This window comes from Notothenia rossii (assembly GCF_949606895.1).
Source record: "Notothenia rossii genome assembly, chromosome: 1".
Classification (NCBI taxonomy): Eukaryota; Metazoa; Chordata; class Actinopteri; order Perciformes; family Nototheniidae; genus Notothenia; species Notothenia rossii.
Window position 1 is genome coordinate 88,377,601 of NC_136912.1, and position 18,562 is coordinate 88,396,162.

Here is an 18,562-nt window from a genome sequence, read left to right on the forward strand (position 1 = left end):
ACAGCAGCACTGCGCTCTCCTTCGCACCGCTGCAGATCTTCTGCTCACACCCACATGCTGAGGGCCTGTTTTGGGATATGCATTTCGGTGCAAGGGACAGACTTGGCAGTAATCAGCATGCAGTCATGGGTTATAACAGGATGGTCACTAGGAACTCGTACAGAATACTGCCCAATTACCATAAATAGTCAAAGGAGTGGGTCAACTAAACATTTTCCATAATTTCCTTGGAGTAAAATAGATTCTAGCGGCTGGCGCTGACCCTTTAACTCTCAGGTTAAACTATTTAAACTGAGGATAGCAGAGCGATCCATATGTTTCTAGTGAATTAGTCTCTTTTTTGGAACAAAAACAAAGTGTCCCTGCACCATGTGGAGGCATTTGGGACTAAACGTGTGACACTGCTGCCATCTACAGGACAGCCTTTCCAATACAGGCTGCAGTAATTGTAAACAAATGTTAGAAGACTATTCGGAAGGAAAAGAGTTAAAAAAAAAAGAAGAAATCAAATACTGAGTTTATTATTTTTAATAGTTTTATGGAAAGGAGAAACCAGGCTCCATCTTACTTTGTTTTAGAAAATGGTTTTAGGGCTGAAATAAGCTGATCTATGTCTGCAAAGTAAAAGTGTTACATATTTTGTATTTTTCTCCTGCAAAAAAAAAAAAAAAAAAACCCCGTGTCATTTACATTCACGGTATTGCTATCCATGTTCAACGATAAATATTCTCCATTAAAAAAATATATAGGATTAATAAAAAGAAACTCAAAACAACCAAAATCTTCCACTTATAATAAAATGTAACCTTGTAATAATAATTGACAGCAACAACTGGTTCAGAATTTCACAAATAAGGATTTTAAAGAATTTTTATTGAAACAAAGATCAATTTCAGTCCCAGTCCCTTATGGTTTTTCAAAAAAGGCGTGCTTTGGGTTTTAGCGCCAACATTTCACGACTCTTCTCCAAAGCCCTCGTTGCTTATACAGCAGCATGTATATACTCAAAGAAAAAGAAAAGAAAAAAACCTATACAACAGGTCATTTTGGCACAATCAACTCATACAACGGTACTCCTGTGCTGGCATATCGTTACTCTTAAACAGTTTGCTGTGGTGCAAAACGTTTCTTTACTGATGAACTAATTCACAATGGATTTTGACCGTAACAGAAGAAAAGATACAGTAAGAGAGGTGGAAAGGGTCTGTACTGCCAAACTGGGCAATGATACATCTGGTAACAAGACATTCCCCTTTACAAACTTAACACCTTTCCAGATACACTAAGTCCCAGATCCAGACTCAGCAGCATCGTTGTGATGAGTCTCGGAGCATTGGCCTAAATGTAGTGTTTGCAAAAAGGAGAGCGATATAATCTGAAACCTGCCGTACAGTCATGCAAATCTCATGAGAAGCAAAGGAGCCTCCTCTGACTTCTCACAAGAAAAACACTGAGGAAAAAGTCCACTGGGTGATAAATGATGAACATTGAAATGATAACAGGAAGTTGAGAATACTGCGACATGTTTCCTTTGCCAACATTTGGTAGAGCGTTTGTGTTTCATCCCACCCGGTAAGCACTTTGGTATACATGCTGGTCAGAGCCACGTCGAATTGATTACAAACTGAATTCAGTTGGGCTAGGCCTTTGCTTGGCTTTTGATATCCTTGGGCAGTTATTTTTTTCTTCTTCAAGTAAAGATACAAAGACTTGTTCATTGTAACACATTCATAAAGCATGCACTCTGATGGACAAAGAGAAAAGTGTCATTTGGACAAAACCCCCAGGTAACAGCAAGATCAGGAGAAAAGTGCAGATTTTTCATATTCACATAAAAAGATCGATATCAGAAATGCACTCGCTGACCAAACTCGACTCATCAGGGGAAGTTCTGATACAGCAGGTCTAATTTTTCTTTCGGAAACGCCGAGTGGATACGTCTTGACGCGGCATTTCTTAGAGCTTATCCAGGAAATAGATTTCAGGTCCGTGAAAATCTGACATCACATTTGAAAAAGGCAAAAACTGGTCGCAGGTGAGCGTACGCCCCACCCCCCCGGAGGATGATTGAGGATGGCTTCATCTTAACAGTCGTCTCGATGGACTATCACATGGGCCGATGAGCAGACAAAACTAAAATTATGATCTTTTTAAAGAAACTGTAAACACCATTTCAACATAACTAAAAGGGGACAATAATGCTAACTTAGGAAATAAATCAAATCTGTGGATATAAACCACTTTTTAAAGAGGAAAAGAAAAAAGCCTCCCCTGTCTGCATCATCTTACAATTCGAGGATCTTCTGAAGCATGATGAAGAGTAGGCCTGGCGATAAACTCTTCGGATAATTCATATTGCTACAAAAGCCATCATGACCTAAAGTGGAAAGACAACCAATTAAGAGCTGATTATAGTTTTCCATTGATGCATTGTGATGAACCATTACTAAAGACCGCTGTAGTAACCGATGAACAAGCACTGCAGCTTGTAACGACTGAGTGAGGAGGACAGTGTTCGGAGAAGGAAACCGCTCAAGAGTGACGGGACACTTTCTCACACGTCCCCTCCGTTAAGACATCTGCACAATATTTTAGAAAAGAAAAGCCGAGCGCACAAACAGGCGTCCGACTGTGTGCATTTGGATGCTTGATTTAATCAACAAGGTATATCTGCATCTCTTTAAAAGAGAAATCATATATTAAACGCCAACAGATTTGACAATTAGATGAGCAAGGCAGCTTCTGAATAAAATACTGGCGGACATTCAAGATGTGAGGACAGAAAAGAAGAGACAGCTTTTAAGTACTGATATGAAGGAGTGTAAAATTCGTTCCCCCCCCCCATTTAAGTGTCAAAAATAAATAAAAATAAAACAAAAACGGAGACTCCAACGTCATAACCATTCGATATGGGGGAAACTGAGGAATCCTTTCATTACTCAAAAACAAATTAGTCGCATTTGGCATAAATCCTGCCCCCCCCGCCCCCCCCCCCCCCCCCCCGCCCGCCCGCCCACCTTCAAAAGCAGGAAAGATTTTGGGGGATTTTCTCCCGAGAAAGTGGGAACGTTTCCACGTTTGTCTCGTTCAGACCTCAGGGTGGGCTGTTGAGAAAAACAAAAGCCACACAGAACTTTTTTTTCTGAATGCATTGTAACTACACAGACGGACCTGGCCACACTAGGCACAACCCCATCTTCCAAAAAATAAACAAAAATAATAAAATTAAAGAGAGAAAAAGATTGTGTGTCCTGCTTATTCCTCATTAGAGCCTTTGGCCCCAATGAGGGGAATACTCCTTTCATGGCATCTTTCATGAGAACACTTTTTTAGCACAGACGGAGTCCAGAGTTTTCCTTTATCTGCGTGGTTTCCAGAGACAACAGGTAAACACTGTGCAATAACTACTTCTAAAGCTGCTGTTGATCGTACTCGGCAATAAGTCTCTTTATATGGGCCAGTTTGTTGTGTAGATATTCACAGCGGTTCTTCTCTTGGCTATAGTTTGGATTAGTCTGCAGGGGACATGAGAAACAGTCACAATCTGATCATCTATTTACGTACTTTTAAAAACAGAAATATGTGTTATAGCCGGACTTAATCTTACCTTTTTTATTTTATGATACTCTTGAAGTATCTGATTATGGATTGTCTGTAGAGAGAGAAAACACACAGAATAAAGGGTAAGAATAAGACTGATTGGTGGATCGTTGTAGTGCTAAAAATGACATTGCGTAGGGGATGTACCTTGTACTTGTCTGTGCCTTGGTTGAGTTGTTTGAGCTCGTTGTCGAGCACCGTGAACTGCCTGGTGATGCCTTCTATCCGAGCGTGCAGACCCCGGTACTCGCTGTACTCGGCGTTGAAATCGGTTTTATACTTCTGACGCTGCTCCGGAGAGCCGATCACCATGTACTTCCTAGGAGGAAAATAATTGAGAGATTGAGGGAGGAGCTATCCAGTTACATGAAAGCTCAAGAGAGAGAAATAACGGTTATTAGAGGGAGACAAGCAAGAGATACAGAAGGACATGACAATACTAGCTCGCACACACAAACACAAATAAAAAAAGCTTTAGGATCCTTCAACATTTCAAATAACTAGCTTGACTGTCCAATAAGCCCAATAACCAAAAACCCACATGTCATGCAGGACATATTTATTAATCCATATTAGGGGTGCAACAACTAATCGACTTAATCGATTACCAAATTAGTTGCCAACTAATTCAGTCGTCGATTCATTGGGACGTCATCACGTGTGTTTTACGCGCCGTTAAGCTCCAACGTTATTGATCTTTTTATCGGTACTGGAGACATTTAAAAAATATATGTCATGTATTATTGCTACAAAAACATTATGTCGCAGTTTTAGTGTCGCCAACTCGTTTCTAATAAGCAAAAAGACAAACAAATGCGTCTATGATGTATTTTCGATCAGACGAGATCTCTCCCCCTGTGCGAGGGGGCGGGGCAGTTTACACACACGCAGCTGCTACATGCAGCAACACACTGCGGAGATGGCGGAGAGAAGGCGCTCCGAGGTGTGGTTAAACTTTACCAGTCTCGATGTGGACAATGCTCGATGCCAAAAGTGCAATAAGAGTTTAGCATGTAAGGGCGGTAACACGAGCAATTTGTCTAAACATTTGAGAGGGGTCTGCCTGCAGGCCTCCACTCTCAGGACAGTTCCGGTGTAGGCAGGCTCCCATGAAACATTTAGCAAAAGTGCACCACATTCAGACGGAGGAATGCACGGGTTCGACTGTCTTTCTAGTAGCTCTGTAGCCCCATCCACGAGTAACGTTTCCACGTCAGGTGTTATGTATGCTAGCAGCAACACACGGAGTTAACTACATTATACAAACATGGGTTAATGATTAGAGGTAACCGAGTTATTTATTTTGTTAAAGTTTCAGCTATTCTATTTACAGGTCTGTCATCAGATTATTTAATACGATTTGTTAAAACACTGTTGTTTCTTTTGATGTGAAATTTTATTTATTTAATTTAAATAAAAAGCAATGCTAATTTTGTTCAAAATGTGTTTAGTTAATTTACTAATAAATGTATTTTTGAAATCAGGTATTCATCTTTATTGTCTTCATTGTTAGTTTCCACATGTCTAAAACAACCTCAAGCTAAATCTAAAAGTTGATGGCTAAATCAGAGCGTTTGAGAAATTGTGCAAGGCATACAGTAATAGTCCGAATAGTCGATTAGTCGATAGATTAATCGATTATCAAATTAGTCGTTTGTTGCAGCCCTAATCCATATAATCCCACCCTTCGTCGTAGCTAATTAGGTCCCATTTCAAGTTGTGTTTTGCCCCTCTGTAAAGGTTTGTGGGAATATTTATTTCCAAAAGAAGTTGGGTTCGCAATGTATTATTTCAGAGGGAAGACTTTATGAGAGGTACCGACACAAAACAATGAAACAATTCATTAACTTCAAAAGACTAAAACTGTCAAAATGAAAACAACTGCGTTAAATACTCACGATAAATAGTCTGGCACCTCAGGTGATGACGTAGGAATACTGGTACTGTTGCACATCCCATTCAGATCTGAAACAAAGACACTTCGTTATAAAAGGGCATTCATCTGAATAAGCCGTGTCTGTGGGAAATCTGCCGTGGAAAAGCTACCCTGCAAAAAGATAATTATGGTTTTTATTGTTATTGTTTACAACAATATCCTCTAAAGATGTAAGCCTCCAGTTGGATTCACAGGAGTCTATTTGGGGTTATTGAAGGCATAAAGATGAACAGCAGGGTCTCCGTTTAATCAGTGAGTCACATACTGGTCACATGACACATCACCTACTCACATTGATGACTAAGTGTTGTTCATCCACATACAAAGTAGTACTTTTTATTCAGAAATATCTTGCTGTGAAACTGGATTTGGTAGAAAATAAGAAGGTGGGTGTGGGGTGTGTGTGTGTTGCTCCCACCTGTGCTTTTGTGTGGAATACTGTGGCTTTTGAGGTTTGCTGGGCTCATGTCACAGGCAGTTTTCGGCTCAGGCACTAGCTGCACTCGCTCCCCACGACTCTTCTTCTCCTTCCCCTTTTCTCTCACCCTTTCCTTGTCTTTGCTCTTTTCCTTGTCTTTATGTTTTTTTGACTTCTTCTTGGACTTGTTGATAAAGGTTGAAGGACTCTTGTCCCGGGGGACATCCGGGCCCGCGTGTCCCGGAGATGATGTGACGATGCTGGGCGCCGTGAGCGTTGTTGTTGAGGCCGTGAACAGCGAAGGCGGCGGTTGGCTGAGCCTCTCGGACATGGCGGTCTCCTGAGAGTCGCAGTCTCTCCCGTTGTGGCTGGAGTCGTTGCTGACATCTGACAGTGCTTCGAAAGGCCGAGGGATGTCCAGCACCGTGAGCTGCTGGGAGCTGGACGTCATTCCGCTGTCCGCCATGGAAACCGCCACTGTTGCCGGCGCTGCACCCGTCTCCACTCTCCCGTTGCCCGTCTCCACTCTGCCGTTGCCCGTCTCGACTCTGCCGTTGCCCGTCTCCACTCTGCCGTTGCCCGTCTCCACTCTGCCGTTGCCCGTCTCCACTCTGCCGTTGCCCGTCTCCACTCTGCCGTTGCCCGTCTCCACTCTGCCGTTGCCCGTCTCCACTCTCCCGTTGCCCGTCTCCACTCTCCCGTTGGAGGAGCTCAGTTTGCCGTTCACTGGGGCTGTTGCAGCCTTACTGGCCAGGTGGGATATTCTGGGCTTCTTGTTGGCAAGAGGGTCGGTGAAGTCAGCAGCCGGCCGTTTCTGTCAGAGGAATAACAGTTTAAGTAGCTGAACCCTTATATATGGTTCAATAGGAGTTCAATTATATGGCTGCACATTTTAGAAAAAATATCTAATTTTGAATATTTTAACTGATACTGCAATATGATTAAGCAATAGCTCACGACAGGCCGTGGTATATGCTCATTATATCCCAGCTAAGGGGCGTGGTTCGGCCCTGTGGCCACTAACGGTCATCATTTCTCTGCTTTCTTTCAAGATTCGCATAAAAATAATCAATCCCTCCAACATACACATTTTTTCTTATCATTGATAAATGTCTTAGGTAGGGATGGGTATCGTTAGGATTTTATCGATACCGGTACTGCTTATCGGTATCGGTATTTTTCGATACTCTTAACGATACTTTTCAATAATTTGGTGCTCAAAATTATAGACATGAATACAAGATGTGAATATTAAACAGTAATTGTATTGTAATTTTCCTGCAGAAATAACTTTATAACTTATACATTAGCTTCTTAGAAGCAGACAAATAAATAAAATAACTTAAAGGGGCCTGGCTCGCCCTATCCTGCTTTTTGGGGTTTTCCCTCAGACAGAGGATGAAAAGAGGCATTTTTAAAAACATTTTTTAACATTTGTAAATGTCATCCAGACATTTCAAACTGACAACCTAGCTCGACAAGAGATCCTTAAAACATTGTCCTACAGTGAAGTCGTGCAAAACTGTGATATGAAGAAATTGGTCAAAAGGCTAAGATGGCAAAAAGATAAAGGCAAGTATGTATATTATTCTGGATTGTACTTTTAAATCATCACAAAATAAATGATGTGCTGAAACACGTCAAAATGTGTCTGAAGGTTTAAACATAGAACAACGTATTTGAGCTTAAAATATGTCAATTCCTAGTAAACGACCAACAATTGCTGAACCATACATTGAAACGTTGACCTTTAACAACATTTAAATGCAGTTTTCCAATTCACAATGACATCTGTACGATTAACTGGTTTATAAAGCATCCAATGAAAGGCCAAATTATTATAGGTGTAGGGGCTCACATTAATACACTGTCAGTGTTAATAAACTAAAAAAAGACAAGGTGATGTGCCTGCAAGAATTCACTCAGGTAAACAAAACATATTACCCGTGCGCAGCAGCTAACCTGCCTGCGAGCCTTCGCTCAGGTCATATTTACTCACGGCGCGGCTGAAGCCCATTAGCACTATTAACACTAGCAGTATCGCGAGCACCGTTTTAGATTCAACCAGTGTCTCGTTTGCAAAAGCTTCATTAAGTTGCTTGTGTTACCCCCTTTACAAGCAACTAAGTGAGTACATAGATTGCACCTTGCACTATCGCCACTACATTTTTTAAAAGTGCACCCAGACCTTAGATCGCTTCGCTCTGTCCGCCATGCCTGCGGGAGTCTAACAAAAAAAAAGACAAAAGAGCGCTGATGAGAGATGAGTGGCATTTATAGTGGCCAATCAGAGGGGTCTCAAACCGGATACCAGATTTTTTTCTTCCTGTGATTTTAGTATTACACCATATTGCCCATTTCTCTAAAATGTTGATGAATTAATGAATAAGTGAGCAGCAGGTAAAGAGCAGTCTGTCATAATAAAATGTTCCGATCAGAGGAGGTCAAAAGGAAGCGTGAAGAAAAGAGTATCTAGTACACGCAGACAGATGGAGGAAGCAGAAAGAGTATAAAGAAAGGTGATCTGTATTCACAGCAGCACTGAGAATATAAGGACTGTCATAATCCCGGTATTGTGACGGGCTCCGTTTGACCCAGCCCAACTAAAGTCTCTGGGAGTGGCCGACCCACCGCGACTACTTAAGGGTTTATGGTGCTGTAACAACAATAAGACTCTTTTTACAATAAGCTATTGAGGTTAAAGGTGGGGTAGGTAATTCACTTCAGAAACACTTTGTTATATTCCATGGAATGCTCTTAACATCCCGATAGCAATGAATATATGAAATGCTTTGACAATAAATACATAAAAAAATGTCATCTGTAGAAGCCGTAGTACTGTAAAAAGCACGACCAATCATCTGAGCCGGCCCGGCTAAAATAACTGGATGGCCTACCTGCCTGTCAGCCTTCCATCTGTGCACAAACTTATCTCGTGCCCTCATTGGTCATGTGCGCGTCCGTGTGTGTTGGAGGAGGGGCTCTGTAAGGAAGTCTGAAGGAAGGGGCAGAATTTTTTCGGCTGCATACTTTCAAATTCTAGCGCACTCGAGCTAGTTTCTCCATTCTTACCTACCCTACCTTTAATTCTCACTTTATAATCTTTTGACACCCAAAAAACTGAAACCTGAAGCCACTGAAAGGTGGAGAAAAGGCTGTGAGGTTGTAGTTTGGACAGGGAAAACATGGTTCTAATGCTTGTGTATATTTTCATGGATGCAGATAGGGGCTATACATCAGTATTTTCAGATGGACACATTTTTGGGTTCTTTGAGAGAATGAGGTGCCGGAGAAAAGTTAAATTGATAAGATGGCTGTGATAAAACACATCTTCCACAAACAGTAGATCAAGACGCAGAGTTTTGGTCTTCGTTTCTGTATTTCAGAGTGAATGTAAAACTTTTTGAAAGTGCCAGCGGGGTAGGAAATTATTTACGCATTTATCTATGTTTGTGTAGACGTCCTCTGTTTGCATTGCAGCTCTCCCGGCTCCATCCCTCACATATCTGATTTTTTACCTTTACCTGCTGCGCTACTCTCTTTTTATACTAATAATTGTCAACGAGAGCCGGGGGTACTGTTTGCTTTTGTGTTTGTGCACAGTGTTTACTGAAGGAGGGAGCGGAAAGGAAGGGCCGTACACTAGGTGTCTGAGGTGAGAAGAACCTGAGAGGAAGGAGCTATTAATATAAACCGAGCGGCTCCTCCTCCTACCTAATGGAAGTGTAAACAATGGCTAAACTCTGGAGTCACGAATGACCTTAAACAGAGAGCAGCAGGACAAGGTAAATGAAAAATGAATTATGCAACGAGGAGGGGGTAAAAAAGCTTCAGTCAAATGATGTTAAATATGGAAGCAACTTGGTTTAGTTCTTATACAAACAATGTGTATTGAATAGCCCATAAGTGTGTAAAACTGGAAATGGATCCAGTTTAGAAAAGATACTCCGCAAGGAAATCCACTGGAAAGACAGGGAGGAAACACAAAACAGACACGACACAGAGTTTGGAGGGAGAAAGAGAATTTAGAAGAATCCTCCCTGGGAAATACCAGACGCTAAAAGACTGCAGGCACGACCCAGTAAACTAGAATGTAGGTAACCTGGGGTAAATGTAAAATAAATAAATAAATAATTTGAGACGCATCTTTCTCCCCGATTCACCTTTACATTGGATCAGCCAGAAAAGCTCTGGTTAAAGATGAGCTATGCAGAGCGTATTCACACTCGACTGAATTAACATCAAGCTGCTTGAGAGCTCAGTATTTAACAGCCTATAAAAGAATATTATTTTACAATAAAAACCGGCATAGCAAAACGATTATTAGCTTGAAATTGTTTTATGCAGTTAAAATATCATCCATCACTAGCCCACTGGGAACGTGAGAGTGCTACAGTAGATTAGGGATAAGGAATTGTGAGGAAGTGAGAGACGAGGAAACAGGAGGCTCACCTGAGATGGCGAAGTGCCGGCCAGCTCTTTGGGCGGGCTCTCCAGAGGGGGGGGCTGGTTCTGTTTCCTATAAGAGAGTGTGAACACATGAAAGTATGAATGACGACACACACAAACACTAGATATCATTTCTGAATATTCTATATATATATCCACCTGCATACAAGCACTACAGGAACACTCATTTATCTATCTAGATGTTGAGGTGACATGGCATTTCTATCCACTCCAGCACAGTGTACATGATAGGCTAAAGGGCAAGACATCTGTAAGTGGTTGTCCAATCACAACAGAGCCGCCCAGCTTACCAATCAGAGCAGTCGCATTACGCAAAAAAGGACAAATATGAACCTGAAAATGAGCACATGTCCTCTTTAAGTGGTTGAAAACAAACTGTGTGGCTACCATTTCCTCAGGTCACTAATTGACGCATGAGGACATTAAAAACAAGTTACAACAGTTGGGTAGCTATGACAACAGAGCAAATGAGGGCCTACTTGACAAAAGCAGCACTTGGTCATAACCGCAACCTTGATGTTGAAAAATGGACAATCATTAAATCTGTTGGCAAGCTCAATAGCAGTTTATGAGTCCAAATCTTCCTTTCTTCTCTACAGAGGAATATGTGTAACCTCACAGACAATGCTGCGTGTTTATTAATGGTTGAACAATTTTGGCAGCTAGTTCAGGATGAGTGAGAAAGCAGCGTGAGACTGTTTAGTGAGAGAGAAAGCGAGAGAGACAGAATATGGTGCTGCAGCTCATTTTGGGAATAGATGTTGTTTGAGAGTTTTATCTCTCTTAATGCAATATGCACTCTATGCAACATGGACATTTGAAAGGAGCAGGGACACAGTGCACTACTGACTTTCATACAGACGACTTAACTATAATGTACTTAGAGCCAAAAACCATCTTAGTGTCAGGTGTGAACAACAGAGCCCCAGATTGATCATGATGCACTGAACTCAGACCTCATTATGTATCAGATTAATGTGGCACACAGGAGAAGTGTCAAAACAAGAGAGCAGTGCCAAATAAAAAGATTTTTAACCAAGATAAAAGGTGCTTACCCAACTAGGGCAAGACGTTGCTACACTAGTCTTGTTTAAACAAATGCAGTCTAATCCAATTTACTTTGATTTAATTCAGGGAGTTCCGGCTGTTGCAATATACCGGTTAGAATGATATTGACCACAATACTTTTAAAACATTTTTATTATAATGTTGATATAATTCATAATAATATCATATTGGCAGATGTTAGGCATGGTTTATTCATTTGATCTTAGGTCTTCCTTTGTTTGACTGAGAGGGTTGTGGTCGTGGACTTTTACTTTTTGAATAATACCGTTTTTACCTCCTTTTATTCCTTGAATTGTTATATTATGATATTCAGCATCTATTCAAAAAGGTTTACACTTTTGATCTGACTTGAATCCATTGCTGTCTTTTTAAAGCACTTTCAGCAGCACCTACTGTACGGAAAGTGCAATACAAATAAAGCTTTTATATATCATCATTAGTTGATTTAATCAGTTCATTTGGTTGCCTTTTTAATATACACTTTTGTACAGTAACAGAATCTTTCTCCAACTCCCTATTGTTGTATTATGTAGTAATTGATTTGCCATTAAAAAGACCCAAAACGAACAATAAATACACTTGAAGATTGATTTAACTGATAGCATTGTATTTTCAGATTTTGTATTTTCAGAATTTCCAGGAAACATCATGAAAACATGGTCATCATGAGTTCTTTTAACCGTGAAAATCTGATGTTCTGACAGCCCTGAGTAATTTAAATATCAACACTCTTTCTCCAGCACTGCCAACTCCACCACTACAGCTAGAGCGCCGTATACCTGCTCAAACAGACTCTGGTTTAAAGTACAGATACATTCTACAAACAGGCCGTCATAACTTGACGTTTTAAAGAGCACTTTGCACACGCAGACACACCACTGTCACAGCTGACAACTGCATTAGAACGGGGCAGTTGGGAACAGCGAGTCTTGTCAATGCCCCACCCTAGTTCAATCGGGGTGTGTGTGTTGGGACAGTCAGATAGACAGGCAGGAGCTACGAGTGAAACAGCACGCTGACCGATATGGCTGAACCTTGGCCGGCAGCCATCTCACGCACGGATCAGCATGTGCTAGAACACTGTTGCATCATGTGCGTTCCCATCGTGTTGCTGTGCTACTCCTGCGTGACTGCCTGCATTAGCTCAAAACTCTTGAGGACATGGGGGTGGTATTAGTTTGGAGGCAGTGGCTGTTAGTCAGCTGATTAACTCACAAAACGGAGCTCAAAGTACGGTTAAAACAGGGACACAGGAAGTATTCATACCTTTACAAACTAAATACAATACACTGGAATTAAAGAAATGTAGAACTGTAAGAAAAACTAACATTTTAAATGTTTATTTCCTCTTTCACTTTTAATGCCACTTTGAAAAGGCTAGATTGTGTTGTTACATTTATTATATTGCCAGGTCGTTTTTGCTCTCCATTTATGTAGATTTAGTGGACATAAACAGCAGAAACACCTTTCAACAGCCCAAAACAAAACATACAACTATGTCAGCAGCAGTCTCAACAAAAGCTGGACATATCAGCTACGTTTTATAAAGTAGTATATGTTGCAGGATTATTGCATTAAGTGTTTACATTCTGCTGGTCCCTCAGTGTTGACACTCTTGACGCTGCATTTAAAATGTTGCACCACAGGTAAAACTGAGCTTATTATGGTGAATAGGGGCTATTCTTGAGTCTGACGTCAACACAAACTGAGCTCCGGAGCACTGCTGGCTGATCTATAAATAGTTAGCAGGAAGATTGCCTTCCCTTGGTGTCCCAGATCCTGAGAAACCACATTTTTTCCACTAGGAAGAAGGCCAGTAGCTCACGCTGTCAACAAATACAACACGGTCCTCAGTAGAACAAACAGAAAACTTCCTTGGGACACACCGGCCGTTGTAATAAATAGAAAAAAGGTGGGTTTTTCACATCCATTTCAAGTGTACAGAATTTAACCTCAGACAGAAAGACGTTTATCTATAAAGCTTGGCAGCTCTATAGTCCCAACATACCAGAAGCACTCACCCTGCAGCCTAGCCTTCTCCACAGAGTGACCACAAACAATAACACAAGGTGCTTTGCTGTGCCACAATACTGAACTCTACTCAGGGTTCATACAGCATAAGGCAAGTTAGATTTAAGACATTTTTAAAATGCCAATCAAAAATAAATTGAGAAATTCTGCCATCTGAATCTCGGTAAAAAGGGTTTTTAGTGTTTATCCAACTATTTTAGGTTTTACAAAGCAACAATTCATAAAATTAAACTTCTGATGTGATTGATATAATCTCGACTGATATACGGCTGTTGAGAATCATCACGAGGGTAACGCATGCGTTTAAAGCGAGTGATCCACATCTCTGACTTACTTAACCAGGATTCTCTTGAGAAGCTGCTGGTCTCCTTCAGTGTAGCCTGGCCAGTCCATCTGGAGGTCCTTATACAAATTGTCCTTCAATGTGAAGGTGTTGTCCTTCCCATTCAGATTCGCCACCTGGGAGAGCAGAAAGATGGAATCGTGAGTCTACTCCTCAGTTTCTGAGAGGAAACAGAAGCAATACATGTGTTTGTTTAACCTGTTGCAGGTAGCTATCCAGGGAGTCCTTGTCTAATGGCAAGAGGCCGTCTTTCTGCAACCTCAGGATCAGCTCAGCCTTCTTGTAAGGCTTGAGGGCCAGCAGGTGTGTGAGGCGCTCTCTGAGCGGCCTGTGCTGAGGCGTGCCCTTCTTCAGCGTGCTGCTCGAGATGATGACGGGCCGAGACGTCCTCCGCAGCGGGGCGACGTCTGAGAGGCCAGGTGCCGGTTTCCGGATCTGAACCTTTTTACCTTAAGAGTGCAGAAGTTACAGAAGGGAAATAGGAGCATTAGAAAAGTTGAATTTATCTTAACTACTTTTTTAGGAATTTCATTATTCTGAGTATAAATGGCAGAAGTCATTTAGTACTTCAATCTAGCACTGACACAAAAGTGCTGGTGGCAGAGGACCCGAGTGACTTGTGGGCTGGCAGCCAATGCCTGCTTGTTTTCATAAGAACAGAAAATAACAAAGATCACAGCAAGAAATATATATCTGTCAACATCTTTAATCTCAGTGACTGATAATGGCTTGGGGAACTTGTAGATGACTCAGATAAGACGCATCAGGCACTGATCTTTAGTGCTGCCACGTCCCCCGTACTCACCTTCCATTATACACATCAGCTTTTATCACCTTATCCCACGGAGACCTTTTTCAGGTGATTTAGACTTAATATTGCGTTGCCTTCTTCTGAGCCTGAAACAGCATTTGGCTCCACAGCACACAGGGACTAGACTTTTGTTGACTCACTGCTGAACAGTGAATAGGCTAACACTGGATTTCTTTCTTTGAAGGCAATGAGGCAGTGCTGCTGTGGTTTGCTACTGCTGCTGCAGCACGGTTTGTTTTATGGCGCAGGTCCGAGACCAAAACAAGAAGTCAGAAACTCTGCATGTTTAAATTACAATCACGGGGGTTGGGGAGAAAGAGGATCAGTGTGCATGTAGCACATTAGCTGCTTGAGCATTTAGAAAGCAAACCACCATCAAATTCAATAAAGTCCTGGTTACAGATGAGGCATTCTGGCCCTCTGCCATTGGGCCCCAGACTCAAACTGCCCGTCTGCTACAACATGAACCCATTCACCAGCAGAGAAAGGCTACACAAACACATGAGCTATTTCTCGCACGGTTTGGATATTTTTCTAGTCTATTCGTGTCTGTCAACTCCCTAAAACGTATGGAGTTTAAATGGAAATAACAATGGTGGAAAGTAACTAAGTACTGTATTCAAGACATCCGAGGTAAATGTACTTTACTTGAGTTTCCCATGTTACTTTAAACTTCTAATCTACAACATATTAGAAGCAAATATTAAATGTTTTAATCACATTTTTTTGGACATTATGATTTATAATACATTATGATATGGCAGTATAATAAGTTAATGTTATCTCATCCTTTGCTAGCTGTAAAAATTAAATCATGAACACATCAATGCTCACTAATCATCATCGAGCGATTTAACATATTATTCCATAAAATTGCCACTTTGGATAATGAGTACTTTTAGATTTTGTACTTTTCCTTAGGTACACATTTTTTGAATGCAGGACTCTAACTTGCAACAGAGTATGTCTTCACTGTGGTTTCATTACTTTTATTTCAATATAATATCAGAATACTTCTTCCACCACTGGGAAATACCTCGTCCTGATTAAGCAAATGAAGAAGTGAGTTTAATATACTACTAGGATGTCCGTGAGTGATAGTCAGGTGGTCTGCTTGCATCTGGGCCGTTTTTCCTCACCTACGTATCTCCCCCCGAGCTTGATGACGATAGCACTCCGACTGCGAGTCTCCTCCTCGACCTGGGCCATGTTTTCCCTGGCCTTCTGGTACGAGTCGTCCGTGGCACAAACTGTAATTTTGTCCTGGATCCCACCCAAACAATCCAGCTGAATGCTCCCTTCACTGCAAAAACAAAGAGGAGACGGTGAGAGAGGAAGGCGAGGATAGAGTGACCAGTAGCTCCAATAGAAATAGGATGGAAAAAATTGGATATCCTTATTTTAAAAAGAAGTTGCAACTTGATAAGTTTGACAGTTATTTGAAATAGACAGGAAATAAACCATAAATCCACTAGGCATTAACCTAGAATCCCTCCCCATTTGTAATAACCCGTCTGTTCTCTGTGCATTCCTTCCCAGATGAGCTCCATTAACCACCCTGAGGGAACAACTATTATTTTTACAATTTCCATCCAACTGTGTGTTCCCACAGTACGACTCACTGCCGCATCAAATCCCATTCTTTCCCGACTTTCCGGCTCTCTTTGATTCCCCTCTACTCCGATGGGGATTTGGCAGAAAATGAAAATGAGATGGCGCTGGAGCGGTCAGTGGAAGCTGAGCTCCGTCATTCGGGCTTTGGACTGGAACTCAAGGTTGATTAGGATCCAGTCGGAGATGTGGATGAACTCCACCTGACCCACTTGATAAATACATTCTATGAATAATGGAGTCATTGAGAGTCAGAGACGCAGAAATGTTTTGTCGTTTCCAATTCTGTTTTCTACTTCCTTCCCCCTCATGACAAACATCTGGTCCTATTTACTTCAAGCACCTTTCTGCCCACGTTATGCCAGAGAAAGTGTGCAGAACAAGCTTTATGTATAGAACGGGACGGCCCCTGATGCTATTAAAGGACACAACACAGCAAGACCTACACACTAAGTTGAAATCTTTTTAAATTGATCTTAAATGCATAAAAACAAAGATGCATGCACTTGAAACAATTTTTTTTTTTTTTACAACTGTGTTCTTATTTTTGCAACCCTCAAACTTAAAATTATCGCAAGATCTATTATACATTTAATTGAACACTATTTTGTATTAAACTTTTAATTTCCCTTTCAAGTTATTTTACTGAAAGTAAAGAAGGCATGTGCATGATACTGGTGTGATGCAATGTTATAGACATCACGTGTGCATCTTTCCACACAGTAGCAGCTATGTTCAGCCACAATCCCAACTGTGTTCACCAGAGCTGATATTAAGCATCAGGGATTCAGCTCACGTTATAGAAATGTTAAATACAAATAAAGTCTACCCGAAAACGCTGATTATTCACACAGACCTCAAAGACAGTATTCAAATGTTCCACAAGAATTTACATAAATGTTACTGTCAGAAAATCAGTTTTTTTTGAAGAAGAAGATTTGTTGCAGATCTGATCAGAGAAAGGAGTGAAAGTGAGTGAAAGTCAGTGTTTGTTTTACCTGGTGATGTACTGCTGGATGCAGTCGAAGCTGCCCTGGGGGTTATCTCTGCCCACATGTGACAGGTAGAAAGTAAACGTTTGCAGTTCACTGGAATTTTCTGACCGTGGTATTGAAATTTTCTGTTTAGGACAAAAGAAGAATAAAACATTCAAATATGAAATCAACATGAGCTATGCCCATTTTTAATTAGTGAGTGTCAGAACAAGGGGCCACAGAGCTTTCAAAACCTTTTACAATACAGCAACAATTATTTTTTGAGGCATTCAGAAAGCAAATGCTCCATTCTTTGAAAACCTGGCTCCGACTACGTACATCTGTCAGTAAGCCCAAGGCATTTTCTGGCCTGCTTCAAAAACACTGAAAGCCTCAGAAAAACGCAGCTAAAACCTGCTGCCCCGTCTTCCTCCAGCACGGCAGAGTGTTCCCGACGTGTGATTGGAGGAACCGAAAGGTAAATGAGTATAACAGAAGAACTATGATAGGTATTTCTGCAGTGTCTAGCCTCAACATAGTTAGGAACATCTTATTCCTCCCCCAGATTGACCTTCATCCCACACTACAGGCGTTACATTTGGAAGACTACAGAGGACGTGGAGTCAACTCCGCGAACCAGTGATCTGACCGCTGCGTGACAATTTGGTTAAATTGAGGAAATCATTTGACAAGTACAACTATGATGCAGAGGCTTCGTTTTCTGCTTTAAAGTACATCTTGCATTGAGCACTGGGTGAAATGGTTAACATTTGAATGCGGTGCACAGAGGCATGTCAGTAATCTGCTTAGAGAGAAATGTGAAAGTGAGAGCCGAGAGTGACACTGAAACTTTGCCTAGGCGATTAAGTCTACCTGATATCACCTCAACATTATTTTCACACCCTATCATTAAGGATTGACGAGTGAATTCATTTGATAGGTTCAGAGAAAACCAGCAGGAGAGGTAGTTTAAGAGCAGGTAAGCTCAGGCCAGGCGGAGGGTTGTGTTTCCACGAGGCCCTGGCAGGCTAACCCCAGCTCAGCTCTGCTTTCGTGAGCATCAAGGCTGTGCACCACACGGTAACAAAAGATGCTGAATTAGATGGTTCCCCAGTCCAGCTCCTCTTGACCAGTGAGCGCTGAGCTAACCTCCACCAGAGGCTCAGCTGGTGACTCACTGACCTCGTCATCAGGAGTCAGACACACCAGCTCTGTTTACTCACAAATCCCAACACACGAAGGTTGCATAATATGGCTGACTACAAATAACTAGAATATCCATTTATGTGTGCCTGTCGTA

At 41.4% G+C, this 18,562-nt stretch overlaps 1 protein-coding gene across 1 annotated transcript in view; it reads right to left on the bottom strand.

Moving 5' to 3' along the window:
• Nucleotides 1-836: 836 nt before the first annotated feature.
• The window catches only part of ell (elongation factor RNA polymerase II), a 38,701-nt gene continuing 20,975 nt past the window's right edge, over nt 837-18,562 (bottom strand). The window contains exons 3-12 of the mRNA XM_079688935.1: nt 17,287-17,408; nt 15,817-15,980; nt 14,065-14,315; nt 13,858-13,982; nt 10,407-10,473; nt 5,955-6,768; nt 5,499-5,565; nt 3,748-3,919; nt 3,608-3,652; nt 837-3,515 (exon numbers count right to left, since the gene is read on the bottom strand). Coding sequence (XP_079545061.1) covers nt 3,411-3,515; nt 3,608-3,652; nt 3,748-3,919; nt 5,499-5,565; nt 5,955-6,768; nt 10,407-10,473; nt 13,858-13,982; nt 14,065-14,315; nt 15,817-15,980; nt 17,287-17,408 — 1,932 coding nt within the window. The 3' untranslated portion in view covers nt 837-3,410. The remainder of the gene's footprint in view (nt 3,516-3,607; nt 3,653-3,747; nt 3,920-5,498; nt 5,566-5,954; nt 6,769-10,406; nt 10,474-13,857; nt 13,983-14,064; nt 14,316-15,816; nt 15,981-17,286; nt 17,409-18,562) is intronic.